General features: G+C 46.7%; 2 protein-coding genes across 2 annotated transcripts; one reads left to right on the top strand and one right to left on the bottom strand.

The window, feature by feature from the left end:
• Positions 1-514: 514 nt before the first annotated feature.
• Positions 515-5,500, bottom strand: pdk1 (pyruvate dehydrogenase kinase, isozyme 1). Its single transcript, XM_076040175.1, has 11 exons — positions 4,836-5,500; positions 4,070-4,211; positions 3,899-3,970; positions 3,639-3,823; positions 3,245-3,340; positions 3,080-3,157; positions 2,752-2,828; positions 2,572-2,670; positions 2,363-2,473; positions 1,621-1,734; positions 515-1,542 (listed from the first exon to the last, which is right to left on the bottom strand). The coding sequence occupies exons 1-11, from the start codon at positions 4,945-4,947 to the stop codon at positions 1,402-1,404; spliced, it is 1,227 nt and encodes a 408-aa protein (XP_075896290.1). The 5' UTR covers positions 4,948-5,500; the 3' UTR covers positions 515-1,401.
• Positions 5,501-5,954: 454 nt separating this feature from the next.
• On the top strand, positions 5,955-8,320 carry LOC142897674 (uncharacterized). Its single transcript, XM_076040164.1, has 2 exons — positions 5,955-7,841; positions 7,935-8,320. The coding sequence occupies exons 1-2, from the start codon at positions 6,243-6,245 to the stop codon at positions 8,091-8,093; spliced, it is 1,758 nt and encodes a 585-aa protein (XP_075896279.1). The 5' UTR covers positions 5,955-6,242; the 3' UTR covers positions 8,094-8,320.
• Positions 8,321-8,891: the final 571 nt, after the last annotated feature.

Here is an 8,891-nt window from a genome sequence, read left to right as displayed (position 1 = left end):
TATGACACCGGTGGCCACTTTGCGACAGCAAGCGCACGCCATACAATCACAATTGTGTCATAAATTTTGGATTTTTTTTTGTTTTGTACAGTCTTCTGCACCAGTTAAATACAATGAAAAATGAAATTGATTGTGCAAGCATTTTTCTGTAAAAAAAAAAAATGAAATTATTATTATTGCATAAGTGCCATATAATAATGAATTAGTGATTGATAAAAGGAATTTTTATGGTCAAGTATATGTTTGTGCAACGCTATAGTCGAGGAACTTAAAGGGCCAGTGTGAGCGTAAATATGCCTGCAAGTCTGACTGAAATTTATGGTTTAATTCCTAAAATGCAACATGTCAAAATATTTATTGTTTGCAGTATGTGATGCCGCCACACCTTAAAAACTGGTCCAGTTTAAAAAATGTTTTTGAACGGTATCTATATAGTCATAAAATGTTTTTGTATCCTCATGAAAACAAAATTAGAGGTAAGACCTCGAAGTTTGCTTGAGTCGCAGACTGGAAATGATTTTAAAAACATGGATGGTTTATTTTGAGCTAAACAGGATCCATACAGCGGTACTTGAGTGTAACATGCTGAAATTGTATCTTAGAGCAGCACAAATACTGTCAAACACAATAGCTGTCCCATGATCTGAGCGAGTCTGACAAAATAAAACTTTCTTTTGAACAGATGTAAAGCCTCTGTCAGAAACGTCTGGTTTTAGAAAGGAAACTTAAACTATCCTCTTTTGATCGCAAGCTTTCTAAACATGATCAAACTGACGCAGAAATTAAAACATCCAAACTAAAAAAAAATACTTGGTAGAACTTGTAACGAGCAACTAGTCGTTGCGTTGCCCCAACTACTCTACTACAGTTCAACTGTCAGCAAAACAAAAGCAACTGCACGGAGAGAAGCACTGTAAACCAAAAACACTAATCGTAAATCCAGTAAAGCTTTCAGGAATTTGTGAAGGAAAAATATGGCGTAAAAACCACCAACTATTGCAGAACCGACAGCAAGGTTCTGTACACTGTTTCTATGGTTCACTTGAGTGAACCTGTCTGAGGGCACCGAGAGTTCCCTTCAACTGGTTCTTTTACGTTTGTGCTGGAACAATTTCTAAACAGAAAATGTAAAAACATTTGAAAAGAAATATTACACTGTTACACAGTTTGACCACCAGTGGGCACTATAAAATCCTAATAGCGTGAACCAGGATGCGGACCTGAATTTTTTTTTTAAACTCTACGTGGTATTATTGGCACCAACACATTGTTCTAAAACTCTTTTGTTTCCTACTGTCTGTGCAAACAATTCTGAAATGTGTTTTTTCCTCTATCACACGCACGCACGCACGCACACCTCATTTCCTCTCGTGCGCCGCCGCGTCGCGTCCATTCTCGCAGCTAGAAACTGCGGAAGGTCGTCAGGTCCTTGGGCTCCTTGCTGGGCACGCACCAGTCGTCGGCCTCGTGGATGGTCTTGTAGTGCTTCCAGGCCGACTTGTTGTAGACGGGCAGCCTCTCGACGGACTCGGTGGACAGCGCCTGCATCGCAAGACGGTGACGTCACAAAAAGGCAACGGCGTGGCAATAATTTGCACGTCCTCTTTCTTTTTGACTCACCCGAATGTAGATGATGGCGTCGGTGCCGTGGCCCTCCAGGGAGTAGAGGGTCAGCTCCCCCTGGAAGTAGCGGGCGTACAGCCGGGAAATGGGAAGGCCGTAGCCGTAGCCGGCCTGCACACAAACACCACCATTCGTACATCCTGCAAAGCTCCATGGGAAATGTTTCAAAATGCACAACGAGGCCAACTGAGGACGCTCCTGCGCAAGCAGGTCAGGAGGTCTCGAAAGAGAAGTTACGGCTGGGGTTTAATGGCCGCTTTAGTTTTGGCTGCACTGAGCTCAAAGGTCGTGTCAACAACTAAAAACAAACTACACAAATAAAGAGCAGTGCGTGTCATGAGGACAATTCAGGACAATTCTGTATTTTAAGGGGCAGCTGGCAACTCTATACTAGAGGCTTTCAATGTAATAATGCTGACTGGAATTTTCCCTCTGTGAATGGTGATGTGGATTTGACACAGTTGAGAGTAGAAATAGGTGAAGGTTTTTTTTTTTTCTTTTTTTTTCTCTAAAAAGTAAGAAATAAAGAAATAAAGAAAAGAAATGAGTGAAGTTTTAATTTTGGCCAAACTATTCCTTTAAAATTTTCCCTAAGAAGTCTTCATAATTTGTAGAAGATCTCCAGGGTGTCAGAATTCTATTCTAATTTCACTTTGTCACTCTTAAAAAGCACACACACACACACACACACACACACAGTGTTAACACAGTTGTCAGTCACACTGCGGTCGACACTGACCAGAGGGGCGGCGCGGGAGCCGTCGATGCTGGGCCGCGGCGCCGTGGAGTAGGTGTAGGTGAAGAGCCGGTCGATCTTGCGCAGCGGCACGCCTCCCCCGCGGTCGCTCACCTGGACAGAGCGGCGAGAGAGGATGACGGCACGGGATGGAACTCACGCAAAGAGCATCGCTCGCACAAGAGTGTCGCTGCCTGGCGACCGAGCCCCACCTTCACCGTCAGGTCCTCGTTCCCCAGCGCCACCTGCGCATGGATGGGGGGGTAGTGCAGGGCGTCGCCGTGCAGCTCCATGGTGGCGCGCATGGCGTTCTGCGAGGTGGCGGTTTAGTGTTGTTATCATTGGATCAGCGGGTCAGCGCTCATATTATGGAAGAGAAAATAAACGACTACCTTAAAGAGCTCAAACACCATGTGGTACAGATGAGAAGGAACGTACACCACCGTGATGGGTTTGTCCTGCTCTTTGGCTGTCAGGGGAAAAACACAGGAGACCAAACCTGAGTCCAGGTACCAAGACCTATTATCTATAAGTAGTCCATACATTTTATTTCTTGAATGAATAGTTCTTCTCATCCATGAAGTTATAGACAGGTTATGTGAATGAGAAAATGTTACCAGAGCCTCAATTGAAGCACAAAGAAGTAGTAAAATATACATTTTTCTTTCATGAACTATTCCTTTAAAGGCAAGCAGAAACTGTAACAGGAATCTAAATTACCATTGAATTCCTCCAGCACCAGCTCAGGGGAGTTCATGTAGTAGCGGTCACACAGGTTCCGGGCGTTTTCGTAGGCGTCTACGGCGCAGAGTTTGAATGATGTCAGGACAGGAAACAGTTGCGTTACAAACGCTCAAGTGTGCAAATAAAGAGGAAGTTTCTCACCTCTGATGACATCACTGACCCGACAATGTGGATCGATGCTGCCGATCTGCTTGGGATGTGCCGGGTTCACCTTCACCTTCCCGCCAAAGAGGAGGGCTGACAGGGAATCACACGACGAGGTGAAAAACATAAGAAAGGGTTTTGCAGAAACCTGTTTTTTTCATTTATTCATTCATAATTGATAATAATGACAAATATTATAATTCAAATTTTAATATTCAAACATTCCGGGTTGCAATGATCAATGACATGATTCATGGTTTTATCCTCTCAGTCATTAGTTTTTATTTTTTGGGAGGGTTAGAGGTGGCATAATTAAAAAAATAAAAAAAATAAAAAAAAGATAAACAGATATGCATGTCATGACAGGCTTCGTATCCAAGAGTCAACTCACTGTGCTGGTTGAGCAGCATTCTGATGGATATTCTGCTCATGTAGAAGCGATCGAGGAAATACTGCACGTTCTGGCTGACCACCGGGTCGGTGCCGTAGGTCTCCTTGTACTCCACAACCCCCTGAGCCATGGTGGGAATGACGTCATTGTGTCGGTTTCTGACCTTAATGACGGCGTCTGTGAAACTGAAAAAATTAAAGTGGTAAAAAGCACCGAGAGCAGAGGGGCGTCTAAACATCACGCTATAACTTTCTACTCACTCATACGTGACTTTTTCATCGGCCGCATTCCTGTCTCTGAACTCCAGGAGCTCCTGGAAACTCTGCATGTACCTGGATGCAAAGAAACAAAGCTGTTGCTGTATGTTCCCCGACGTCCCTTCAAATTCCAGAGAGCGGCGGGCGGCCCTCCCTCCCTCCCTCCCTCCCTACCAGCTCTGAACCAGATGGACAGACGGAGTCCTCAGCAAGTTGTCGGGCAACAAGTTGATCTCCTTCATGATATTGGCCAATCGGACAGGCAACTCCTGTCTGAGGAAGGCGAAGGACGTTTTCTCACACGCATTTTCTGAGCCTGGAAGGTGAAAAATCATGCAAAAAATCTTTTTTTAAAAAAAAGGTTACGTTATGATCAAGTTAAGCTGTCATTTGTCAAATGTTTTAATGTAAAATTTCATAAATTGTAAGTTTGAAAGCGTGTTTCTTTTGTGCTCAGCACTACTTGTTTATTCTGTGCATCTCAAAATGAAATCTATATAAAATTGTATTGTTTATTCAACCTTCATCTACAGCGGCAAGCAATTAAGAACAGATTCTCATTTACAAGTGCAACATAATAAAAGAGCAAAGGCTCTTTGAGGGGTGGAGGGAATGCGGGGGCTGAAAGTAAAGACGAAGTTGATAAATAAGTGCATTTCAGCAATGACAGTGAGAAATTAACAGAACTCTGCACAAAACAAAACGTTTGCTAGTATTAGTATCACTACTACTGCAAATGTATCATGCGACAAAATGATTCCATTCCCTACAAGTGTCATCTCGAAGATACCTAAACCACAGTTGTTTGGTGTCATTAAACTGTCCACAGTGGTGTTCTGACCTGAAGGACAGCTAAACGTCTAACAAGCTGACACCTCCACTACGACTCTCGGCGCACAAATGCGCAAACTAACGCGTGCCTTCTGCAGCCTCCACTTACCAAAATCCAGAAACTGCTTCATTGACAGTGGAGAGGGTGAAAATTTGGAGTAATAGTCGATGTCTTTTCCGGCTGTGGACACGCTGCGCCTCAGGAACCTGAATATTCTCATGGCGACAGACTCACTGGCTGAATTAAGTTGACTTTCGGCGGATGCGACTGACAGATATAAGTCGTTGAGCAGGACCCGGGTGACAGTCGTAGCTTTGGCTAATCCATGTTGATGTTAGCTTCCATGCTAAGTCCAGCAGCCCGTCAACTCATCCGTGAACTCAAATCGCAGTTATTTAGTGATGATTTTTGGAATGCTTGCATCCATAGCAGGAGAGTCTGTAGAACTACCCCTCCGAATCACACCCTGCATTGAATGCACGGGTTTGGAGTTTTAGTTCAATTAAACGGTACTGTGGCAGGAGAGCTGCTAGGACGAGTGCAGTGCAGGCGAAGTGTTTCAAAGAGTCCTTACATGGCCAAGAGGGAAATCACAATGCGTCTTTGGACAAGTTTGAATTCAAGTTAAAAATTTGTTTTTGTTTTTTTCGTTTTTATTTTAAAGTAAAATGTGAGAAACTTAACATGTACTATGTAGCCCAATTAGTCGAGGCAAAGTTTACATGTTGGTTTAAAAAATGACAACAAAATAGGACGGATAAAGTACTATCCCCAGGCTGATCTGAATTGTCTGGGGTTTTTTTTAAATGCAGCAATTCGTATCAGTGAAATAAATCAATAAATTGCCATGAGTTCAATTAAACACAATCTACACAATCATAAAGATATTACAACATTCTCGTTTTAAATAAAGCAGTTTCAGGATCACATCTAGAATAGCTACTGTAAATGCCATTTATTAATGTGACAAATATTTTTAATCTTTTTCAACACGTCTTCAACACTCATAACGTCACCTTACTTGCACTTTAACGCTATATTTTTATGTTTTTATTTTCTGTTTTGGACAACCACTGTTTTGACGCAGCAATTGTTGCAAAGGCTCCGCCTATCAAATCTAGCGTGGCAATCGGTTGATGGTGATTGGACAAATGGTCTGTCAATCCTTGCAAATAGGCAGGCTTTTTTTCCTAATCGTGTCGTCATTTCCTTTGGTGGTTTCGTAATTTCCGTTAGTCGGTTACAGATACGCCTGCGTGAAAACATCATTGCAGCGCTCCACGTTTTCAAAGGGATATGTCGATCGTTTTCCATCGCAACCGGCCACAAGGTAACACTCACAGCTCGTCCGTTTAGCGCATCTACTCCCAAAGGTGCCGGGAGTCGTTTTAAAGAGGTACCCGTTCGGCAGTAGCTCCAGTCGAACCCGTTGTTATTCGCGACCCGCCAAAAAAGCTACGGCGAGGAAGTGACCATTTTGTTCGCTAGCTAGTTCCTCCCCTCCACTCACTCAGGATGAGCGGCGGTTTCAACTTCGGACAAGCCGCCAACACCGGCTTCTCATTCGGGACGCAGAAGCCCACAGGCGCGGTGACGGGCGCCGTGACGGCCACGACATTCGGAATGCAGAGTTCCACGCCCGCGGCTCCCGGCGGAGGGTTCACCTTCGGCGCTGCCGCCCCGGCTGCCTCGAACCCACAGGGCTCGTTCAGCTTCGGCAACCAGGCCAAGACCGCTACCGCCGCACCCGGGGGCTTTTCCTTCGGCACCCCCGCCGCCGGCAACACCTTTAGCCTGAGCGCAGCTCCTCAAGCCACGGCAGCTGGCCTGACTTTAGGCTCCATGGCGACCCCAGCCGCCGGAACGGGCTTCGGTCTGGGCGCTAGTTTGTCTGCACAGCCCGCCGCTGCCACCGCCGTCGCTGCCGCCCCTGCAGGTGGCGGCTTCTCGTTCGGAGGCCAACCAGCACCGCAACCTGTTGCTGCCCCACCTGCTGCTACTGCTGCTGCTCTCACAGCGGCTGTGACAGCCACCGGAACCGCCGCCCCCACGGCAGGTGCCTCATTTGGGGGCTTCAGCTTTGGAGCCACGAAGGTCCAGATGACCACACCTGCAGCCACCGCTGCAGCCCCAGGAGGAGGGTTCAGCTTCGGTGCTGCTGCTGCTCCTCCCAGTCTCACCTTGGGTGGCCAGGCCCAGGCCCCGGCCCAGTCTCTGACCCAGCCGGCCTCCATTGCTGCACCCGCAGCAGCCCCTGGTGGAGGCTTCTCCTTGGGGATCAAGCCCTCGATGACCCCAGCCCCTGTAGCCTCCACCCTGGCTGCCCCGGCGACCGGCTCTTCCCTCTTCACCGCGCCTGTTCCCACAGCCACTATACCCGCTGCTGCTGCCACCACCAACCCCGCAGCCGGTTTGGGCTTCGCTTTAGGTTCGGCGTCAACTTTGGCACCGAGCACCGCAGCCGCGGCCACCACAGCGGCCACCGGGGGTCTGGCCTTGATGCTCAAACCTCTGGGTGCAGCCACGGTCACCTCTGCTGCCCCCGCTGCAACTGCAGCAGCAGCAGCAGCAATAGGTGCAGCGACGATAGGCGCAGCCACCACCTTCTCATTGGGTCTGAAACCTGCAGCAGCGGCGAGCGCCACGGCAACCGCAGCAATCACTTCAGCCGTGGCCCCGCCGGTGATGACCTACGCACAGCTGGAGGGCCTCATCAACAAGTGGAGCCTGGAGCTTGAGGACCAGGAGAGACACTTCCTGCAGCAGGCCACACAGGTCAACGCCTGGGACCGCATGCTGGTGGAGAACGGCGAGAAGATCACGTCGCTGCACAAGGAGATGGAGAAGGTGAAGCTGGACCAGAGGAGGCTGAACCAGGAGCTGGATTTCATCCTGTCGCAGCAGAAGGAGCTGGAGGACCTGCTGTGCCCTCTGGAGGAGTCGGTGAAAGAGCAGAGCGGGACCATCTACATGCAGAACGCCGACGAGGAGCGCGAGAGAACCTACAAGCTGGCTGAGAACGTGGATGCGCAGCTGAAGAGGATGTCCCAGGACCTGAAGGAGATCATCGAGCACCTGAACACGTCCAGCGGCCCGGCAGACAGCAGCGACCCAGTAAGATGAGATCTTACTTTTGCAAAACAAGTGTGATGTCAGAGTAGATGAGTTTGCATATTATACTAAATTATATTTTTCTCTCCTTCTCAGCTTCAGCAGATCTGCAAAATCCTCAACACCCACATGGACTCTCTACAGTGGATCGATCAGAACTCGGTGCTCCTGCAGAGAAGAGTGGAGGAAGTGTCCAAGTTGTGCGACAACCAGCGCAAAGAGCAGGAGAAAACATTTCGCTTAACATTTGACTGATGTGGAATAAAATGACAACAAAAAGCAACGGGCCCACTCTGGATTTCAGCTTTCCCAAGATGGTGTAGAGATGTTTTTGCACTAATCAAAGCATTTACCATGACTTCAGTGTAACTTCTGTTATATTTTCCTGCAATAGGTTTTATATGAACGGAGGTGAAGATAATGATTTATTACCATGTAAGAGTGTTTGAAATAATTTTGTTAAATAAATCTCTTTGCGAGGATTTTGGTGTAACTGGGTTGAACGTTAGTCTGCTGGACGCAGGAGGGAAGAACATGCAAACTACACACAATAAGACGCTGGGCGGTAAAAAAATTAACAGACGTGGAAAATGACTTAGAAGTGACTCAGCATTTTTTTTTAATTATTATTATTTACACTTGAGAAATAATTAAGACGTTCACAGTGAAACCAATATAGAGAACATTTTTGCTTGTTCTTTCGCCGTCTCACCTTTGCTCAAGTCAAAGGGTCGGGTCAGTGATGAGCTACAGTACAGTGGCCACTACCTGGAAACACTACAGCAGCAAACAAACCTCTCTGTGAGAGCCGGTTATGACAATTTGCACATCTTGAGTTACTGTACCTTTACTTTAGTCCTTTTTCAAACAAGACTGATGATTGGCACAGAGGATAACAATATAAAAATACATTAGTAATAACAATCAGCTGTACCTTCCCTCTTCCCACAAGACTGCATAGACGTGGTAGAAATAAATGTAAAAAAAGAACATCTTTGGCTGCAAGACATTTTTCTATATCAAAAAATAAATACACAGCGTGTTGCAGTATTT

Source organism: Nelusetta ayraudi, unplaced genomic scaffold, assembly GCF_046127955.1.
Source record: "Nelusetta ayraudi isolate G7.1 ecotype Tasmania unplaced genomic scaffold, CSIRO-AGI_Nayr_v1 ptg000060l, whole genome shotgun sequence".
Classification (NCBI taxonomy): Eukaryota; Metazoa; Chordata; class Actinopteri; order Tetraodontiformes; family Monacanthidae; genus Nelusetta; species Nelusetta ayraudi.
The sequence above is the reverse complement of the archived record's forward strand: the minus strand, read 5'-3'. Positions and strand labels throughout refer to the sequence as shown.